This window comes from Condylura cristata, unplaced genomic scaffold (genome assembly GCF_000260355.1).
Source record: "Condylura cristata isolate star-nosed mole 26May11 unplaced genomic scaffold, ConCri1.0 scaffold00001, whole genome shotgun sequence".
In the NCBI taxonomy this organism is placed as follows: domain Eukaryota; kingdom Metazoa; phylum Chordata; class Mammalia; order Eulipotyphla; family Talpidae; genus Condylura; species Condylura cristata.
In genome coordinates this window covers 37,540,849-37,563,428 of record NW_004567102.1, presented here as the reverse complement: position 1 = coordinate 37,563,428, position 22,580 = coordinate 37,540,849, and the positions used below count along the sequence as shown (strand labels likewise).

The following is a 22,580-nucleotide window of genomic DNA, read 5'->3' as shown; positions in this document are numbered from 1 at the left end:
GCGCAGCGGGTTAAAGCACTGCATTAAGAAGCCTAAGCCACTTCTGCATGAGTTTGATCTCTGCCTGCCCTGGAGGAGATCCACAAGGTGCGGCAGACCTCTCCTGACCCGCCCGCTGCTCCCCTCAGCAGTGTACTTCGTCCATCTGCCTGTTCTGCTCCCCACTGTGTTCCTGGTGAATCCTCTCACCCTCCACATCTCGGGCCTGTACCCCAGTTCTGTGTGAATAAATAAATGAATCTTAAAAAAAAAATAAAAAAGAATAACCCCAGGAAATAACAGGCAAGTAGACAAGGTTTAGTTCCCTGATGGCTGCTAAGTGATTTTCGTAGTCTCAGCAACAGCCATTTGGCAAATTCCCATCTTTGTGCTCCATATGACCAAGCTTAGAACTAAATTGTATAGAGCAGTGTGGCAGAGAACCTATGAATGGGGCTGCATAGAGCACAGCACCCTCTCCAGTACACTTGAATCAGAATTTAAATACGGTTCTTCTTGAGCTGAAGTTCTTTATATTCTCCCATATTACTACTGTCTCCTAATTGTTTTCTGACAAGATGAGAAAGATAGTATACAGCATTGTCCCTAAATTCCATGTAGTTATTGTGTAGCATAAAAAGGAAAAAGTGTGGTATGTTGGAAGAAATTCAGAATTGGTTATGATAGTTGGACTTCTCATCTTTGTCTTTTTTTAATTAAAAATATGGTTTTCCATTAAATTATGCTAGGATCCTTCCTAGTTTTGTGTGTGTGTATAAAACCTACTTTGTCAGTGGTTGATATGTTAACTAGCAATAACTAGCAATAATAGATTGGAACTACTCTAGAAACAGTCTTCCTTGTAGAGCAAGATTCACAATAAGCTAGGTCTAAGAAACCAACCATGCTGGCTTCCCTAAAAGAACTGGATCTACTCCAAGGTAATCAACCATGTTTTTACCACCTAAACATCAGATGAAGTCTTCCTCCTCATTCAGCAGGGCAGGTGCTAGATATAACCCTGATCACAGAGTTACGGTTGTTTTCTTCTTGCTATAAATGGGCTCCCACCTACTTCCCCCCGAAGGAGTCTCTTTTGGTATATCAGAAAATCACTGCTGAAGAAATATTTGTTGTATAATGATCTTTATCTCTTAAAAACGAGAATGTGCTCCATTTCACGCCAAAGGGCAGGTACTGGTTGAGTTTGTGATGCCAGAGTAAATACTAGAAACTACAAGCCCTATATCTGAAGATACAGGCTATAAATAAAAATAATCACATACATCCAGAGGATAAAATTAAAGTATGTCGGGCAGTGTGGTGAGAGGAAAGACTGCAGGCTGGTAATCAAGAATGTAGCTTCTGCTCCTGAATCTGTCATTTTTTGACTGCATCGGCAGTTGTGTACATATGCACAGAGGACTGGGTTTTGTACATCCTTCTAGACCTTGGAAGGTTCAGAAATGAAAGATAAGCTTGCTGTATCTAACCTATCCTCAACTGGTAGGTGTGTTGTGTTCCATTTCTCTGGAAATTTTAGAGTTTTTTTTTTTTTTTTTTATATATATATATCTGAATATCAGCTACATTCTAAAAAGCTCTGCACTCGTGTTTTGCAGCCATCCCAGGCTGGGTAGGCTCATTTTCAGTTCCTGCAACAAAGTAATTTTGAAACCTTCTGTAGACTTTTACAGGCCTTTAATGCTGAATCTGAGGACAGACCAGCTTTCAGTATTTTTCTGGCTGTCTTCTGTCATCTGCTTGTCTAAGAGTGACATTACCCTTATATTCCCTTGCCCCTTGGCACAGATGACCCCATTTATATGTGTGCGTGTCAAGTGCTCTCTGGGCCTAGGTGTCCATAATTACAGGAGTGTGTGCAAGACCAGAGGTGCAGGTCATACATGTTGATTGCAGGGGGTGGGGGAAAGAGCGCTGTATTTTAAACTCATTTATCCTACATCTTGGTATTTAAAATCTGAGAATAAAATACGTCATAGTCACGCTTCATATGCATACATATATACTTGTGAGCATATACATCCTGGTCATAGAAAATAAATATGAAAGCATGATTTTTTTTTTCTGTATAGTTCTTCCCTGTTTACCTAGGCATTTCATGTTTTTCTGACTAATATAGAAAGAATGGAAAAGAGGGTGAGTCTAGTATATTACTGCTGTCACTTAACCCAAATTTTCCATCCATTAGTAGGGTATTTGTTCCTTCCTGCAAGAATTTTTCCTCCAAAATTCTACCTCCTGTTATAGTAACCTTTGCTTTCTCTTTTTCAAAGAGAGAACTATTAGTAATAGCAGTAATATATAAATGATGAAATATCTCATTTTTAAATCTTATGCTGAATATCTGTCTAGTGTCACTTCTCAGTGCTTTTCCATTTTGCCTCACATATTAAATATTTACCAGGATTTTATATTTTTCCCAAGTTATATTTTATCTTGAGCAATTTTTTTTTCTTTTGCAAAAATAGCTTCTCTCATAATATTACTTTTCTTAATGGATATTCAAAGGAACCCCCAACCTTGTGTTTAGATCTTATGAACAAGCTCTTCATTAAGTCATCTGTTGGTTCATTAATAAAGTGATAAATTATTAAGACTTGAAGCTAACCCTTTGTATATTTCAGGGCAGACTCTTCATGGTTTGTCATATGTCTTTTCTTGGTTTTTAGACTACCAGCCTTTTGGAATTCTGTTGAATATTTTTTATCCAAGATACTCTGAACTAGTAGCAAGTCATGTTTCTTGAGCCAATACACAAATATTAAGACTTTTATTGTGGGAAAGAGATGGAAAATAATTTTAAAAACGGAAATGTAGGCTCATTTCAGATGCAGACAGGAAGATATAGTTTGAATCTTCCTAACTTACATGGGTCTTAATTCACGGTTCAAAATAGATATCATGGGTGGCGCAATGGGTTGGAGCACAGCACTGTGAAGCTGGCCAATGCCACTTCAGTGTGAGTTCTATCCCTCCCCCTGGAGGTGACCCACATGACCCAGCAGACCTCTCCTGTCTTGCCCATTGCTCCTCTTAATAGCATACTTCATTGATCTACCTATTCTGCTCCCCACTCTGTCTCTGGTGAATCCTCTTACTGCCCCTGCACCTGTGGCCTGTACCCCAGTTCTGTATGCATAAATAAATAAATAAAAATCTTTGAAAAAAAATTTAAAAAAGAAGGAATCATGCAAAATTAACCCACAAGAGTGTGACGTGTTCGGTCCATAAAGATTTTTGAATTCCTATCAGTGTAATTATGCAAATGAGTTACTTATTTAAAATTTGCATATATACTATATATTAGCTAGCACTTGTTTGTACATTTGATGCAAAAATGCAAGGAATGATGTATTTATCTTTTTCCTACTTGAACAATATTGATAAATGCCAGATGAATGAGCATTATTGTTCAAATTATAGGAAAGCAAAAAAGCCTTTATCATGAATATGATGCAATAGAATGCCTTAGCTATTTTCTTCCCATTTAGCTTAAACATACATGATAGGGGCCCTCCATGATAGCGCAGCGGTTTAAAGCACTGCACTGAGAAGCTTAAGCCACTTTCGCATGAGTTTGATCCCCACCTGCCCCGGAGGAGATCACATGGCGTGCAGACCTCTCCTGACCCGCCTGCTGCTCCCTTCAGTAGTGTACTTCATAGATCTGCCTGTTCTGCTCCCCAGTCTGTCTCTGGTGAATCCTCTCACCCTCCGCATCTCTGGCTTGTACCTCAGTTCTGTATGAATAAATACATAAATCTTAAAAAAAAATACATGATAGGTGGTTTGTTGTTTACTTTCTCTTCCTTATTCTTCCCTCAGGTATTCCTAGTAGCTAATATTTTATTTGTTCTCACTAGGAATCATAGAAACCATACCCACAAAGGTAGGAGGGGCCTAATTTTATGTGGCAGATGGCTTTTAGGGACTTTCTACTGAGAAAGCTATGGTTCATCCAGTTATCAATTACCCATAATACTGGGTCATTGGCTTATTCTATTTTGGTTCTGTTTTGTATTTTACACAAAGTACATAACTTTCTTGCACATATAGATTTGAAAATTTTTAGTTGAGCATGTATTATTTGCTAGGAAGTGTGTTAAAGTTCCATTCTGTTTGAGTTTGTTTTCAAACTAGAAATGTAAAGAATTCAGTAGGTGTTCTTTCAAGATAAATGGAAGGATGAGGTATTGTGGTAGTATATCAGTGAAGCACAAGATCCTGTGGGCAGAGAAAAAAAATCTTCCATAGAAAGTAATCCTGATAAAGAGAAGTTGCTAGCCAGAGGATAACAGCGGATGGTGTCAGAGGGAAGAATAAGGAAAAAGGCTCACCATTGGAGATAGCACGGTCAGTCCAGGGAATGAAAGTAAGTTTATAATAATTGGAATGTTCTAAAATCTGTTGTTATTTCCTTGAGTAATACTTACAAGGTTCCCCCCTTTAACCATTAGCACATTGAGTACCTGTGTTCATTGGGATCTTGCAGTGAAAAAAAAAGCCCTCTTGTTTGCTTAAGGAGTTTACCATCCAATGGGTGAGAATGTAAACAGAAGGAAAAAATTATATTCTAAAATAATGCATAATATATCATGTGGTATTTTAGTTGACATGACAAACTGAAGCCCATTTTTTCTAGAGAAAAATGTCATCTGAAGTCAAGGTCAGATTTTTGTCAGCATGGTTTGCTAAAGATACTAGAGGAGAGGAGTAAGATTGTCTCTGCCTGACCAGGGCAGCCTCTTCATGGTGCAGCTACTCAGGAAAGGGGGTGGGAAGGAAAGGTAGGAGGAGCCTTGGGTGGCGGGGAAGGGTCTAGCTTGGTTTTCTGAGTAGGAAGACACCTGCCCTGAGATTTATATCCATTTTTTCTTGTTATTCAAGATTAGAAAAGTTAAAATGGCTTCTCTACTTCCTTACTAGTTGCTTGAAATTGATCCATTATTCTCTTGGTATATTTTGTGAGATTTTTCCCCTAACTTAGGTGGTTGGTCTTTAGAATAATGTTGTAAATCTCAGTCAGTTTTGTTTTCATCAAATAGAAGCAAAAAATAACAAAAGTAAATCAAGTTAGGAAATAAGTTGTTTTATTAAACTTGTATCTGTATGTTTCTGTAATATGCTGGGATAGAAAATGTTTTTTATTTTAGATCAACAGGGTGAAACTTTTTTCCCCCCTTTTGTTGAAACTTGCATATTAAAAATTTGCCTGTAAATTTGTCTCTATTTATTAAAGATTATATTGATAAACCTAAGAATCAGTCCACTAGACTGATAATGTCAGAAACCTTGACCCTTGTTCTAACTCTGCCCTTTAAGAGCCATGCACTTTGGACAAATTGAGACTTCCTGTGAATCTCTGTTTCAATCTAAAAAGAGAATTGGCCTCGGTGAGAGCTATGGTCTCTTCTAATCAAGATTTGAACAGACCTGTTAATCAATTCCAAAAGGTGTGCCTATTACAGAGCTGGGTGGGGAGGGTGAGGGGCACCCAAATCTGCCTATTCTAAATAGGTTCTTACATCAACACAAAAAACGTACTCTAGTGCTTGAAACCTTCAATGGAAAGGGACTTTCCATTAACATAATTAGTGTGCAATAAAGAGAAGAGAAGGGAAAGAATAGATAAGATAGTTTATACACAAAACACCCTAAGTTACTCATCCCCTCACGGGTAAATGCCCAGCCAAACAGGGGTGGCCCAAAGCAGGACAAAAAGCCCAAAAGCTTAGCACAAGTCTAGGCACCTTCTGGTGCGGACCCATACGAAAGGGAGAGGAAGAGCCGGGCAAATCTGGGATGAAGTGATCAAAATAAAGATAAAAGCTGCTACTGTCAAAATCCCGACAGGTCTCTCACCCATGTCTGTCTCCAGTGTTTCTTTCCATGTTCCCCAAGTCCCTGGTACAAGTCTAAGGCCAAGAAGCAAATGCAGCTTCTTTACATGTCTCTTTGCTGTGTTCCTCCACCAGGTTTCCTTTTTGCTTTCTTCCAGTCTTTTCCAGCTGCTTCTCTTCCCTGCTCAGCTCTACCCTTGAATGTGTCAGGAAACCTGGAATCTCCTCTTTCCCTGTGGACCATCCTGTTAACAGTCCTACAAGTGAAAACAAAAGCCTGAAAAAAAAAATATGTATGCGTTACTACATCATCCTGGTTCCTGATATTATGTGTTTGTCCCTTCCCCTATGTGCTTGTCACACTAGGTCCTGTGAATGAAATATGAAGTATCTGACTCAGTAACTGTGTAGTAGAGCAGTTAAAAAATAAAACTGAGTTGAGATCCACATGCTGGACGGCATGTGGACTGCTTATCACAAAACTAAGTGTGCTTCAGGGAAATGGATATTTTGGGCTAGAGGAACACCTCTTAACCCTATACTCCATTTTCAGTTATTGAATCTGCATATATGATAAGCAGTCCATACTTTGTAAGATAGTAACCTCCAGGTACTTTTCCCCCTCACTTGGTGCAGTAGGAAACAGTAGAGACTGGTAGAGTCTCCAACTCAGTCCTCTCAGGTTCCTCAGAACTGTTTTTTGCTGTTCATGTGTTTGGGTATTTAAGTTCCATATAGGAGCTCACCTCTATTTTTAGATAGTGAAACTAAATGCAGCAAAATAGTCATGTTACAAGCTAAGTTAAAATCATCAAAGAGGCCCTCCCTGGTGGCGCAGCAGGTTAAAGCACAGCACTGAGAATCTAAAGCCGCTTCCTCATGAGTTCGATTCCCGCCTGCCCCGGAGGTGACCACATGGCGTGGCAGACCTCTCCTGGCTCGCCCGCTGCTCCCCTCAGCAGTGTATTTCGTTGATCTGCCTGTTCTGCACTCCACTCTGTCTCTGGTGAATTCTCTCGCCCTCCACATCTCTGGCCTGTATCCCAGTTCTGTATGCACAAATAAAATAAAATCTTTAAAAAAAAAAAAAATCATCAAAGAACTTTCTAGGCTTTTAGCAATTTCTTCATGTCATGAAGCACAGAAAGAAGCGTGTGGTGCCCAGAAAGACAGAGTAGCTAACATCTCCATTTGAGGCATTGTTAGACAATTCTGTTGACACAGGAATACATTTCATATGATTATCATAAAATTGTGGCCTGGAAATTGAGCAGCCATGGTGCTGCATTTTAGACTTGCATTTATAATAAGCTGTAATAAAGTAAACATTTTAAATGGATATAAGAATAGGCATTACTTGTGATCACAAATGTGTGTTCAATTGAAGTGCTTTTGAAGCTCAATTTAACAAAGCAAACAAGTTTCCTGGCATTATTAACATAATTGTTCTCACTGTTAGGTTTTGATTTCTAAAAAGTTATTTAAGAAAAAATAGTCTTTAAAAAGAAAATGTAACTAAGAATGATCCTGTTTTTCCTTTATCATGTCAGATTGGGAAAATAAAGTCCCAAATGTTCATTCTGCCACTTCTCCTTACTTGCCAAATCATTGCCAGTCAGGTTAACTCAGAGTTCATTTTCATGATTAATTTGGGGTTAAATTCAGCTATTTGCTCTGCCATCAGCAGGCTTTGGAGTGGTGCTGCACAGTATTCATCTGCTAATCAAACTTAGGCTTTGCAGTGGTAAAAACAGGGGCTTCCCCCTTTTTAGAGGAGGTAGTAATCCACTTAAGAGTAAAGTTGGGGGCAAGTATGACTATCTGTGGGTAAATTTTACACCACTTAGATGATAGAGAAGGACTTTGTTCCTGGAATATTCCAATAGCAAAATGGAAATGATAGTATAACATCTGAAGTGTGGCAAGACAGTTTAAACAGTGATAATTTGGAGCCTCTGGGCACAGAACAGAACCAGGAGGTGATCACCATGTCTTCGGTGGCAGCTGGCAGCTGGCAAACAAAGCAGATGATATAGTGTTCTCAGCTTGTTACTTTCCAACACTCCACAGTGTTCTCCAATTTTGAATAACCCCCTGAAACAAACATCCTTCCTGTATTGTCATTCGTCTGGAGCAGATGATCACGTAGCCCTAGACACATAGTGTGCTCTGGGCACAGCAGTCCACAGCAGTGGAAGCCCTGGGAACTTGAGGTGGCAGGTGTACTGGCCTCAGAGTTGGCACAGGCACAGCCTGGCATTGCGCGAGGAGCACTCTCACTCTTTAAAGACTCACTCATCATTTCTATTTTTCATGGAGTTGGGCTGTCTTAGTAAAAATTAGAGAGGCACACTGTGAGAATATTCTAAGAATACTGATGATTTAAAAGCATTCCTATCAGTTACCTATATATAGTATTTTTATTTAAATACCAAGATTGTGCTAGATACTTTTTAGAAAAAGTTTTTATTTATTTATGAATATAAGAACTGAGGTGCAGGCCAGAGTGTTGGCGGGGGGCAGTGGTGAGAGGATTCACCAGAGACAAAGTGGGGAGCAGAACAGGCAGATGGACTGAAATGCCCTACTGAGGGGAGCAGTGGCAAGAGAGGAGAGGTCTGCTGTGTCACGTGGGTCAGCTCTGTGGCTGACCGGGAATCAAACTTGTGCCGCAGTGGCTGTCCATAGCTTGATAGCTCTGTTCTTAATCCCTGTGCCACAGGGAGGCACCATGTGGGTCACCTCCGGGGCTGGGGACTGAGGTGGCTGCTGCTGGCTTGCAGTGCTGTATACTAACCTGTTGCACCACCAGGGAGGGCCCTATCCTGACAATTTTTAGTATGTCTCCACATACCACAAAAATAAATACATATTAGATAATAAAATAATTTCTTTCCTAGTGGGTAACCAGAGATACCCTATTCAGAATGGACTCACTCCGTCCTTTCTGAGTGGTGAATGTCTGAAGTGTGAGAATTTTTTTTAACCCATGTGATTTTTGACCTTTGGTCTTTATTCCACTAGGAGAGCTAAGAAATATTCCTGTTAGCCTCCCAAGTGCAGGATTAGAACAAAAACATAAGGCAGAGTGGGGAGTGAGGGAAGGAGGAATTTTTTGTAAAATTTAATCTTCTGGAGTTTTGAGTTGTGAAAATTCTCTCAAAGGTTGGGCAGATACTAGTAATATAGAGATGTTTAGATAATAGCCAGTTGGGTTTTGGGAGGTTGCATTTTACTTATATGCATTCTTCTTTGGAGATTTCGCTTCTTCCCTAAGTTTGAAAATAAAGTATATATAAACCAAAAGCTAGAAATAAAAAGGATTGTGTTAAATCACTGGAGCCTACTAAAAAGTTAGTGTGATCATCACTGAAATCTTTCTTTGTTGTATATTACTCAACTGAAAAACGCTTTATCTCCATTTTATATACCTGGCTTACAATACTTAAAACTTTGTGTCTTCACATCTTTTCCCTATTCACTTTTAAGGTTTCTTCTGCTTTAATCTTCAGTTCTTCCCAAACCTCTTTTCTCCAAGTACTAGCTGACCTATAACACTTGTAGTTTATAAGGGGTTTCTGTTTGCTTTTCTCTCTTGTAGCCTGTGTTTTTGTTTAGTTTGTGGTGACATTAGATGTTTGGTTTAGCTATTAAGTAATTTCTTGATAAGGACTGAAAAATACTTTCCTTTTCCTGTGGAGTGTTGGATTTCACAGATAGTGCCAAGAGACTGTATAATGTAGACCTCTAGATCTAAAACTCAGCCATAAAAGAATTAAATACTTAACCTTAATTTCCTTATTACTATAAGAAGCAAAAGAATGTACATAGCATGCCCTGCACAGCCTACAGAACAGGTATTTAATAAACACTCATTCCCCACGAGAGAAAACAATCTGTTTTTAATTTTAAAGGTAAGTAGCTCTGAAAATAAAATTATCTTGAGTAAAAACATTAAGTTAATTTTGACTATAAGGCCCTAAAATAATGAATTTCCATTTTCCTCTTGGTTTTATAACTCCTCACTGTCTAAATGTTCACACACATAAGATACACTAATAAGGAGAAGTAATGAGGGAATATGCTTGAATATTTCAGAATAAAAGTATTTGATTTGATCATCCCAAGTTTCATTTCAGCTCCAAAATACTGGGTTTTATGAAAGGTAAAAAAGGTTAACTGTGTGTGAGTGGGGTGGGGAGAGGGTTTTTCTTTTTTTTTTTTTTTTTTGAGAAAGGTATTTTAGACTATGACACTTGATGTAAATAATTTATTGTTTCATTTTTTGAACTTTAGCATCTTTTTAGTCTTTTATATCCTCAGTACTGGAGGTGGTGAGTCGTGTTTAAATAAATCCATGGTGTATATCATTCAAGGGATACATGGAGACATAAAATGGAACTCTAGGGTTCTGAGCTACTTTATTATATCATTCTGTATTATGTAATGCCTTTGTCAGTAAGTCCAGGATTTATTATTATTATTATTGTATTAGTTTATTTTTACATGTTTTTGTTCATTTTTCCTTCTCAGTTGCAATCCCCTTGGGTTTCCCATCACCAAATCACCCATGTGCCATCACCATCTTTTTTTTTTTTAAATCAGTTTTTTTTTTAAGATTTATTTATTTATTAGGGTACAGGCCAGTGGTACAGGGGTTGAGAGGATTCACCAAAGACAGAGTGGGGAGCAGAAGAGGCAGAATAGCAGTGACTGAAGCACACTGCTGAGGGGAGCAGCGGGCGAGACAGGAGAGGTCTGCTGTGCCATGTGGGTCACCTCTGGCCAGGAATTAAACTCAGTGACTCAGTGGCTCTGGATAGTCTCTAAGTGTTGTGCTCTAACCCATTGCGCCACCAGGGAAGGCCAAGTCCAGGATTTCTTTCTTAAAGAAGAAATAATAGTTGTTGAGAAAATAGAATGTTTTGTGCATGGCAAAGAGGAAAAGATTAACTCCAAAGGGCCAATTGGACATAGCAGAGTTAGGTTATAGCTACTTTGGACAGAAAGTTTCAGAGTCTGAAAGTGTTCTTAGAGAGTATTATTTGCTCATATGGATCCTGATTATAATAAGAGCATTATATTAAACCAAGAGATCAATTTAGCTAAGCTAATGATTCGAAGGTGTGAGGGTCCCTCTGGGCCATCATGCCTGTTATTGCTACCAGAGCAAATTGACTTTAAAGGAAAGAGAGTTTATTCTTGAAGATGATCAAATGAAAAATTGTTTTTGTTGGTGGTCTGAGTTGTAGGAGGAATAGGATGGAAATCATTTACTATTGTAGCCTTTTGTTTTATTACTACCTGACATAGATCTATCTAAAGGATAGTTCTTCTTGAGGTCTCTATAAAAAAGTGGATAGTTGAATAGCTGGACAACACATGAACAAGAGGAGACAGTTGTATTATGTAAACAGTACCAATTCCAAGAAGATTTTAAACATGAGCATTATTGTTAATAAGTCCTTGGAGAACTCTGAAGTAAATTTGAACTGTGCATTGACGTATTAATGAATGGCCTAGCTCAGACATTAGATTTAGTGATTGTGAACTTCTGAAAGCATATTTGATGATCATTAAAGTGATTTTTAAAGTTAGGTTTGCTGTCAGATGTAGGCCATTTATCAAGTTCAAGCTGATAAATAACACTGTATGAATAATTTGCTTTGGTTGTGGGACAGAGACCTTAAAAATAAACAGCAGCATCAGGTAAAGTCCATACCATACTTTTCACTGTTTAGAAGAAAATAGCTGGTTGTATATCATTTTTATTACCCTAAGCAAAAACTGAATCCATGATCTGCTTTTAAGTTTCACCAGGGTTGGTACTAAATGGATAGTGAACAATACATTATACCATAGAGTTTGGTGCCCTCTTTAATAAGCTAATTACCTCACCTTACCTGGCAGAGATGCCTGTTTTATCTGCATGACCTTTTCTTTTGCTAGTCATGCCCATAGAAAGGTTGTTCGATTCAATAATGGTTTCTCATTTGGTCTAGAAATCAGACAAAAGCTCTGCAGCTGTGAAATGCATCCCATTTTAAAATTAACCTATTGTAAATTCTTAACGATTGAGAAATTCTGCAATTTGCTATGATTTGTGGTTTGTGCTGCAACTAGAATAGCAAATAGAGATGATGCAGGTCAAAATAGCATGCATTTGCAAAGTAAAGGAAAAGAAACTTGATAAGCAATATGCTTGGTTCAAGTTAATATGCAGTGTCCTTCTGCCCTTCATCTTTCACACATCACTGGGTCTCCCACCACAGACTCTCCCAAGTGGAATGTAATCCTTGGAAATTATCACTTGTGTTATAGTTTATTATACAGGCAGTAAAATTGTTCATAAGCATAGTCTATCTTTCACCCATTTAATACTTTTTCAATCAGGGGCTTATATTCTTAGGGAAAAGGAAGGCACAGAGTTTTTATTCAGAAAAACCTAGAATTTGAATTTGAATTCTAAAATAAATTAGTGTTCTATATTCATGCAAGTTATTTAAACTACGTGGAGTTCAGATTCCACATCTGAAAATGTCATTGGATTCCTATACAGATTAAACTAGATACTGTATAACAAAAGCTAGAAGGGGTACAGTATGTTTCTGTTACACATGAAACCCAATCAAATTACTTAACATCTCTGTACCTTTGCTCCTCTGTCTTTATTAACTGTGGGGATACTTCCCAGAGTTACTAAGAACATCATCTAAATTAATCCATGTTAAGGTACATAGAACTATATACTGAACATGAAGAAGTCAGTAATTATTAATCATTCTGGTTGACAGATTAAGTAATCAACAAAAATTATTTTCACAAGTAATAATAAGTTCTGTAAAGGTAGGATCCAGGGTTCTCTAAGAGTTCTAAGAGCTGGGAAGGTAAGCAGAGGCTGTGTCACTCAGTGCTTTGTATTTAGAATCCACTGCAAAGAGGATGACTTGAACTTTACTTTTTAATGATATACTTACAATTTTCTTGAAGTGCATGCGGGGATCTGATCACCACTAGTATCAAGATAGAGACAGTTCTGTTACTTTTTTTAAAAGTCCCATGTGCCATCCCTTTGTAATGAACTGCTTCCTTCCACTCCAGACTCTGCAACAACTGATCTTGCCATGTGCCTCGGACCCTGTATTCTGTAGCTTTTTAAGGTTAATTTGCATGCTGCATTCCAAACTTTTCTGTTTTGTATTTATCAGTTGTTCTTGTTACTGGGTAATATCCCAATGTATGACTAGACCAAAATTTGTGTGTATTTTCACCAGGTGAAGAGTATTGAAGTCATTTCCAATTTGGGGAAATTATGAATAAAGCTACTGTTAAACATTTGTATTCATCTATAAAGAAACTGCCTAACTATTTTCCAAGGTGGTTATACCATTTTGCATTCCCACTAACAGTGTATGACAGTTCAGATCATTGGCACTGGAACTCAACACTTAATGCTGTCAGCATTTAGTTAGCTAATTCTCATAGGTATATACTAATATCTCATTGTCATTTTGTGTTTTCCTAATCACTAATTATGTGTTAAGTATATTTTTATGTGCTTATTTTTCATCCATATATCTTCTTTGGTGAAGCATCTGTTCAAGTAGTTTGTCCGATTTTCAGTTTGTTGTTTTTTTTAATTATTGAATTTTAAGAGCTCTTTATGTATTTTGTATATAGGCTTGTCGTCAGGTGATTTGCAGATATTTTATCCTGTGTTTTTTCATTCTCTTAGCAATATTTTCAGCAGAGTATATATTTTAAATGTTGATATTTTTATCAACTTATTTTTTAGATCATTCTCTTGCTTTTCTTTCTAAGAAATTTTGCCTTAACCATAGGTCACAAAGATTTTCTTCTTACATCTTCTTTTAGAAATTTGATAGTTTTAAGTTTGGTAGTTTTTCCATTTTGAGTTAATTTTAATGTAAGATGAAAGAGACTTAGCTACTCTAAGCTTTAGTTTCTGTTCCTGTGAAAGGGCATTAATATATTATTTCTCCCTCATAAGATTGTGGTGAAAATGAATGATATTATTTGGGTAGCTCATTAATTTATAGTGTTTAATAGATACTAAGTATTCAATTATGTTTTAATATTTATCCATATAAAGATAAGGCATACAGTTCTAGAAGTGACTGATATTGCCAGAAAATAGGTGCTGATAGGTGCTGAAAATAAATAAGTAAAAAGTGGGAGCCAGTCAGAAGAATACAGCACCAACCTGAGAGAGTTCTCCATACCTGGTCAAAACAGTAAGAATGAATACAAAATAGTAAAATGGCTTCAGTCCTCATTATAAGCCAAAGAAGAAAATAAGTATCCACGAGTCCAAGTAAATATAAATAATAAAGGAGAGGGAACAAATCTTGCTTACAGAAGAAATGGAGAAAATAAAAAATCCCATTAGGATACCACAGTAGTAATTGCTGCAGGCAAGATTCCTGAGACATGCTAACATGCATGAGTGGAATCTTAAGGCCAAGCAGGGTATTTGTATACTTTGAGAATGGCCTTCCGAAGAAAGGCATTAATTTCGTGGTGGTTTTAATAAATGTTCAAATGTCTTTGATTCCAGACAGTGGAGTGTAATTTCCTTATACTCCAATGGGCGTGTGACTCACAACTAACCAGTACAATATGGAAAGGGAAAAAAATGGTAACTTTACAGTAGAGAAACCTGGCAACTACCATTCTAACCATGTGACTAGAGTTCACATCACCAGTAGGAAATCGTTTTTATATCATCTATCCTCAGATGTGAGGTTGTTCTACCTCTTTGGGATATTCTTCCCCCAAATCCATAATCAGAATTTCCCAATTTGAGAAACATTCTCTAAAATAACCTGACTAGTATTCTTCAGAAGTGTCAAGGAAAGTGTAAGATTGTCACAGCTCAGCAGAGATTGAGGAGACACGATGACTAAATGCAATGTATTTTCCTGAATTGGAAACAGATATTCATTTCTTGGAGCTGATAAATATACTATGACATATAAAATACCACCATTAGAGGAAGCTTATGGCAGGACTGTTGTCGCAAAAAATTTTCTGAAAACCTAGAATTATTTCAGAATTAAAAGTTAGTAAACTCACCGCTTGCTTTTTGGTCTCAAGATATTTGTTAATTTAAAATGTCTCCAGAGCAAATTCGTTCCGAGAATGCTACCCACCCACCCTTGCCAAACCTTTGTGCTGTCATTCTGTGAAACAAAGATGAGCCCTTGATAACAAAACAGCTCTCTCCAAGCAAGGACAGTAAATTCTCCAGGCTCTGTCCAACACTAGAAATAGGAACGCATCTTTAGGCCTGCCCTGTATAGCAGGTCAGTTCAGCCAGCGCAGATCATTTGTCTTTGGGGACTTGGTAACATTCCTAGCTCTTAGGTTACAAAGTGTTTTTTGTAGGAACAGGGGCAGGACAGAGCAATTCTGATTCCTTTATTCTAGGTAGTATCTTTGAATTGCTAATTTAAAACCTTCAGATACTAGATTTAGTTTCATCTAAGTATCTCTTAACTCCAGATTATTGGCAGATCAGATACAGTTAAAAAAAAAAAAGCGTGGTACTCAATAAGATGGATATTGGGGAAAAAAATGTCTTTCATATGAAATACACTATATATTGCTCTTTTTTCAAAAGCAGTAACATTTCATTACTTCATTGTAATTATGGGTACAGATATGAAATCCTGACTTATAAATATTTTATCCTTACTACTTTCAAACTCATTAACTCAAGCTAGGATAACAGAGTTGATTATAGTAGGCCCAAAGCAGTCCTGTTTTACTAAATAATAATATGTAATTGACTGAGGATGATTATTGTCATAGTAACAAATTAGAATTTGGACACTAAAATTAAACTCCTCCCTACATGCCAATCATTCTCTTGATCTGATCATTAATGAAAACTGCCTTTGGTTTATACAGTCGAGAGGTATTTTTTCATCGGCGCAATATATTTTACTACCTAACCAAATGAATACTAATAGTGTATCTGTCTTGGGAATATAACTGGTGATATCAGTGAAAAATGATGTACTGTTTTGAACACAGAAATCCATTTAGATTAGCATAGTGATAGGTCCGTGCATTTTCTCGGATGCTCTTTCCTGGCTTATTGGATTGCTAATGCATGCCCAAGTAAATCTAACACAAACACTTAATAAATACTGCTTAATTGCTCTGACCAGGTTGAGGAACACATGGTTGATAGCAGTTCTGAAAACTAGGAACACAGGAACAATAAGCTATATATGATAAAGACTTATTACATTTGCTAGTCAGTAATGAGTGTAGACTTCATTGTTGATAGCAAACCATTTTTTGTCTAATGCATTTGATACAACTTTCTTGATAGCTGTTTTCAGATTGTAACTTTCCATGTCATTCTGGTTTCTTTGCAAATTTTCTTGTAGAGATTTTTTTTTTATTTTTATTTATTTTATTTTTTTAAGGTTTATTTATTCATACAGAACTGGGGTACAGGCCAGAGATGCGGAGGGTGAGAGGATTCACCAGGAACAGAGTGGGGAGCAGAACAGGCAGATGGACAAAGTACACTGCTGAGGGGAGCAGCGGGCGGGTCAGGAGAGGTCTGCCACACCATGTGGATCTCATCCGGGGCAGGCAGGGATCAAACTCATGCAGAATTGGCTTAAGCTTTTTAGTGCAGTGCTTTAGCCCGCTGTGCCACCAGGGAGGGCCCAGAGATTATTTTTTTTAAAGCAGTGTTTTATTACTTGATCTTTTTTACTCAGTTGACTGCTATGTGCTGGGCATTCATATATAGATATTCATATTATATATATTATATATAATATTCATAGTATATATATTATAATATTCATAGTGTGTGTATATATTATAATATTCATAGTGTGTGTATATATATATATATATAGTTTCCTAGTAACTTATAAGCTCCTTTACCTATTTTTACCTATTTTAGCTATTAGGGAATGAAGACTCTGAAAAGTTTAGAATCTTATCTTTGTTACACCTGACATATGTAGTTACCTAACTGAATGTGTTACCTAGTACTTAATATAGATAATGAATCAAAAGTAAAAGAAGGTGGATCCCTTTGAAGGAAGGAAGGGAGTTGAAACTAGAATGAGTATTTGAGAATAAACTTTAGAAAGTTTGCTAGGAGTACCACCACTTTTTAGAGGAAGGTCTGGTTCCAGAACTACTGAATGTATCGGACCTATTAGATTTATTGAAACTGCACATAGTTCAGTCAAATATAATACTCATTAAGGGAAAAGAAATACAACTTTGAAAGTTTTAGGAAGACATGTACTGCTTAATCTGTGAACTGAAAGCATCTTTTTAAAAATTGTTTCCCTTCATATTCCTAAGTGGTAGTGAATATGTAGGTAGCAAAATGAGAGCATTTCAAATAATGCTAATGAAGTTAAATGATTGCAATCTACCATATTGTGAGGAAAAGTTGTTAGCCGTGAAAGATGAGGGCAGAATTAAAATATTACCATGACTGACATTTGATTTAAAAACTGCAAAGATAAGCTTAGGTTCCTATTTATGAAAACCATGCTCATAACCTGATGAAATATCTTTTAAAAGGTCTTTTAGTTACCATGGATACTTGTTAGCTTTGATAGAATAAGTTGTAATCCATATTCAGTCATCTGGGGTGAAGTAGCCAGGAAAAGCTACTAAAATCAAAAGTAGCTTCATTTCTAAACTCATGCTAGTTGGGAGTTGGGAAGGGGAAGAAATTCCCAAAGATTACATTTTTGATTAATGATCATTGCTTGAAAAGAAAAATATTTATGATGTACATTACTAGAACCTGATCTGAATGTTTGTTTTTTATGTGTAACTTTCTCTTTTAACTAGTAGAGGAAATTTCTTAGGTTTTGATATGGTGATGGCAAGGTCTTTCTGAAAGTTAGTGAAATCCAAGTAGCATACTCAGTTTCTAAAAGCCAGAGGGACGCAGACAATATTGAGGCATTGGTCCCTATGGTAACATATTTGCATTTGGCCCAGAAGTGGCTGGTTTCTGCTTAGATTCTTTTAATTGCTATATATTGACAGCCGTTTCCACGACTATTTATAAAATGTTGGATTAATGAGCATGTGTGCAAGGGAGTGCACACTGTATCCTTAGGCTTGATTAGACACTTCAGATGACAAAGAGCTCTGCAGGAAGAGTTACTGAGGTGTTTTTGGCTTTCCCTAATGCGTCTGTCACATAGTGGAAGCAAAAGCCTTTAGAATGATTTAAATATTTTCCTCAATTCTCTTTTAAAACAGGTGACAAAAGAGCTAAAACAGTATGACAACAAAATTATAGAATGCAAATTTGAGAACAACAGCTGGGTCTTCATGAGACAGAGAACAGACAAAAGTTTTCCTAATGCCTACAACACTGCCTTGGGTGAGTATGACAGCCTCCCGCTGCGTTTACACTAAAAGGAAGAAAAGGGAAAAAAAGTGAAGGTGTTATGACCATTTGTGCAGTCTTTATTGTGCTGCTTGACGGGGCACAGAGTCCTTCAGAACCCCATTCTTGCTTCTTTGGAATGGGTTATGTCCGCTTTTGTACCTGGCTTAGCTTCATTCAACCTGTAGATTCTCTAGACCCGGGGGCCTCTGCCGTGTGCCCCAAGAAAAGTTTAAAGAGCAAGATAATGAGCTGGATACCAGTTGAATTTGTTGAACAACAACAACAACAAAAGCCAGGATAATTTCAGATCTATTCAAAATTATAAAAACCATTGTGTGCCAGATGGTAAAAGACAAAATTAGCAGGGGAAAATATAATTTCCAGTTCCTAAAATAACTTTACAAATAATAGAGAACAAAGTAAATGAAAGCCATTTTTTAAAAGCCCTAAAACTTGCTATGCTCTCCTTTTGAGAGTTCTTTGGGTACAATAGAAATGCTTTGGGAATTCAGAATCCTAAGTTTCTTTCAGGGGAACAACACAAATTAATAAACTTTATAAGGGAAACTACTATTAGTAGCAGTTGTTACTCTGGATTGCATTTTTAGTGGAATTAGAAAACACAAATTAAAAACCAAGGTTAAAAATTAATGGACTTGGCCTCCCTGGTGGCACAGCGGGTTAAAACACTGCACTAAAAAGCTAAAGTCACTTCAGCATGAGTTCAGTTCCCGCCCCGGAGGTGACCCACATGGCGCAGCAGACCTCTCCTGACTTGCCCGCTGCTCCCCTCAGCAGTGTTCTTCGTCAGTCGGTCTGTTCTGCTCCCCACTCTGTCTCTGGTGAATCCTCTGACCACCCCTGCACCTCTGACCTGTACCCCAGTTCTGTGTGCACAAATAAATAAATCTTTAAAAAAATTAATAGAATTGTATACTTTCTGAAAGTGCTCAGTTGGTGAAGATGATGACTGTATAATAAACTATAATAAATATGTAGAAATTGCTAGTTTGGTTTTTGCAGTTCAGAAGTCACTGTTGTGCATTTAAAGTTTCTAGATGAGTTCATTTCTACACTAGGAATGAGCCTGTGTCCTTCATAAAACTGAAAAGGTAAATAAATTGGAAAAAAAAAGATACTAAACTTTGCTCCTTTAGGAAACACTGCTTATAAAAAAAAAGAAAAAATGCTTATTTAATCAGTAATTTTGTGATAATAACTACTTTAAAAAAATCTGCCAGCTACAATGAAAAAAATCTGCCAGCTACATTTCCCATTGTAGACTCCTTTCCGAGAGAAAGACTGGAGGTCTAGACCACAGGTTTTCTGCCAAGATTTTTGCTTGGAAATGGACTATAGCGTGATGAACTATGCTAGATTAAAATCATGTTAGAAGTGTTGGAAGGTTAGAAAACCATAGTGAAAACATACTGATAACCTAAGTACTTCAAGTTTTGGTGTAAAAGCAATAGTGTAGTAAAGGGTAGCCACTAGAAGGGCACTCATGTGGGGACAGGGAGCGAGAACAGTTTAATGTGAAGCACGCGTCATGAGGATCGGTAAAATGAAAGTGTTTAGCATATTGGTTGGAAACCTTTCCCCTCTTTCATCTCCCTGGGGTGAGTCAGTGGCCTTAATTAACCCTCACATGAGACATGTGTCTACTTTTGTCCACAGCTGTGTGCAACAGCATTTCAAATCCTGTCACCAAGGAGATGCTGTTTGAGTTCATCGACAGATGTGCTGCATCTTCTCAAGGACAGAAGCGAAAGCATCATCTGGACCCTGACACAGAGCTCATGCCGCCACCACCTCCCAAAAGACCGCGCCCTATGACCTAAGAGCAGACTTGACTTCAGGAGGAGGGGAAAGATGAGTGAGGAAAATGCTGTCACTCCATTTTTGCAGCCCGAGAAATTAAAAAAAAAGAGTGTGGCTTGATGTTGAGATACATTTGAATTTTTTTTTTTTTTTAGGCAAAGAAAATATTGTAGCCAGCCTGTAAATATTTGATGTATTTGTTTCCTCAGTGCTACAGTACATCATGGACTTGAACATTTTATTTATATCTGATAACTCAGCCTTACCTTGTGGAATCTGAAGATTGAAATACCCAAAGGTTTAAATGATTGAAATCAATGAAAAAGAGGCCTTGTTTATATATGGGTAACTTTCATCATTAACTTACAAAGTTATCTGCAATCTGGAACTGTGACAGCATAGAACTGTATTTTTTAGAAATTGTATGCCAACTATGGTAAATTTTCCTTTTAAAACATGTAGGCAATGGCATTAAACATTCTTGCTATCGTTTATCATGGATTTCCTATATTTCTGAGATTCCTGTGTTCAAAAACAAATGACAAGGTTGTTAGGTATTGTACTATATTAAACAACTTGGTCTGGCTTCTGTCATTTTAAGGTGTGTTTTTGTAAAAGTAAAACTCCATTTTTGTGAATTGCATCTTTTCTAAAGAAAGTATACTGAGTACTTTCATCTGTTTCTATTGTTTGAACTGCAGCATCAGATATTCAAGGTGTTCATTCTGGCAGTGATTTTGAGTTACTTCATAGTACTCAGATGGATACCATCAGGTCCTTTATGTGTTTCCTAGAAGACTTCTTTTTGATAAACACCCAAGCCACTTCTGCTTCACCTCAGTGGTATCAGCACATTGTACATTACATTAAAACATACAACTCACTGTGATTATGGGATGTCAAATACAAACAATGTTGTGTTAGTTCCCTGGAACAAAAAAGCAAAGGAAATGCCAGCTGACTTCTTTGATTAGAAGGTAACATCAGTGGAATAGAATGCTGTCGTGAGAAAGTGCTCTCCCACTGCTGGATAACTGCAGAGGCCAAGAGGAGACATCTGTAGGAAGTACACATCAAGGCAACCAAGACATTTCTTTTCAAAGCCAGAATTCTATCTATTTTCTATTCTGGGAATGCTGTTTATGTTGTACATCTGCATCTTGACATGTTTACTGAGCGGTAATGGTTTTAGAGAGTAGCTAATTGGTCATCAGCCATTGTTGAGAAACTATTCTGATTGGTTTGTGAAGGAACTTTGAGAATTAGCCAATTAGAGGCTAATGTATTTATTTTTAGAGGTACAGGTTTTAAGTATATGTATTTAAAACAAATTTTCATGATCTGAATTTTGTATATGTATATGCATATATATTTGAGTATATGCAACAGTGTATATTCTTCTACTAATGCAGACATGAAATCCAAACGAGTGACCTAGGGAATACCTGACAGGATATAGCACAGATTAACCAAAAATGTATAATTCCCTGAGTTCTAATGTTTTTAAACAAAGTTTTCTCCTGCCGAGCTTTTCTAAATGAAATGCTAGTGTCATGCTTGGACTTTTTTCTTCATTGTCCCCAGGTTATACAATGTATTGTGAATTTATCCAAAATGCCGTTTTAGTGTTTGTTTTCTAGAGTACTTTGTTCATTTGGGCACTAACTGGGTTCAAACACCTGAGTGATACAATGAGTGTTGAAAGGTGGAAATTTCTCAAAGGGTATTTGACACAAAGTGGGTCTTAAAAAATGCCTATGCAACTCCAAATTGTCTGATACCTACTTCACCAGGATGAGTGACTCGTTTTCACATGGTGTGTTGCTTTCTTCAAGCCTTTGTAAAGCCAGGGCCCTTGTGTAGCAAGTTTTTGCCAGTGATCTTTAATGGACTTAAAATGTTTATGGTAATTGTAACCTTTAAATGAGTTATGTGAAAAGAGCATCTCAAGTAATTTTTGTTAGTCCCAGATATTTTTTCTGTGCCTTTGTGCATTTTAGTGGGACTTAATTTTTTTAATTTATCTTTTCTCTATTACAGTGTCATATAATATTCTCTCCTGGATCCCATTTAGCCCCTGAGCTCTGCCAGCTACAAGATTATGAAAAGATACTAGAAAGTCAGGGGGATCATCAAGAGGCAGGTTTTGAGGCATTATCAAGCAAACACTTTCTCAGCCCACTGTATTATAACTATTTTCTGATGCTGAATTTTTATAGACGAGAGTAAGAAAACTTTGATTTCCTGAGTTATCACACATAAAAGCTTTTGCTTTGTGTTTGGGAATGATGTGGATGACTCGACTGCCTGGATGGTTACATTTGCTTTCCGTGAAATGCTCCGAAAATGTCAGGACATTCCTTCTCTAAATGTGTGTCAGTGAGTATTGTAATAAAACTGCTGATTTAAAATAACAAAGTGCATCTGCTTTGTTTTACTGGTGGTTCCTGTGTGTCCCTTATTTTAACTAGTGATTTTGTGTCTTCCCTGGCTGG

General features: G+C 37.2%; 1 protein-coding gene across 1 annotated transcript in view; it reads left to right on the top strand.

Moving 5' to 3' along the window:
• The window catches only part of RNGTT (RNA guanylyltransferase and 5'-phosphatase), a 215,108-nt gene extending 193,260 nt beyond the window's left edge, over window positions 1-21,848 (top strand). Inside the window, exons 15-16 of the mRNA XM_004673684.2 lie at window positions 18,132-18,255; window positions 19,942-21,848. Coding sequence (XP_004673741.1) covers window positions 18,132-18,255; window positions 19,942-20,105 — 288 coding nt within the window. The 3' untranslated portion in view covers window positions 20,106-21,848. The remainder of the gene's footprint in view (window positions 1-18,131; window positions 18,256-19,941) is intronic.
• The last annotated feature ends 732 nt before the right edge of the window (window positions 21,849-22,580 follow it).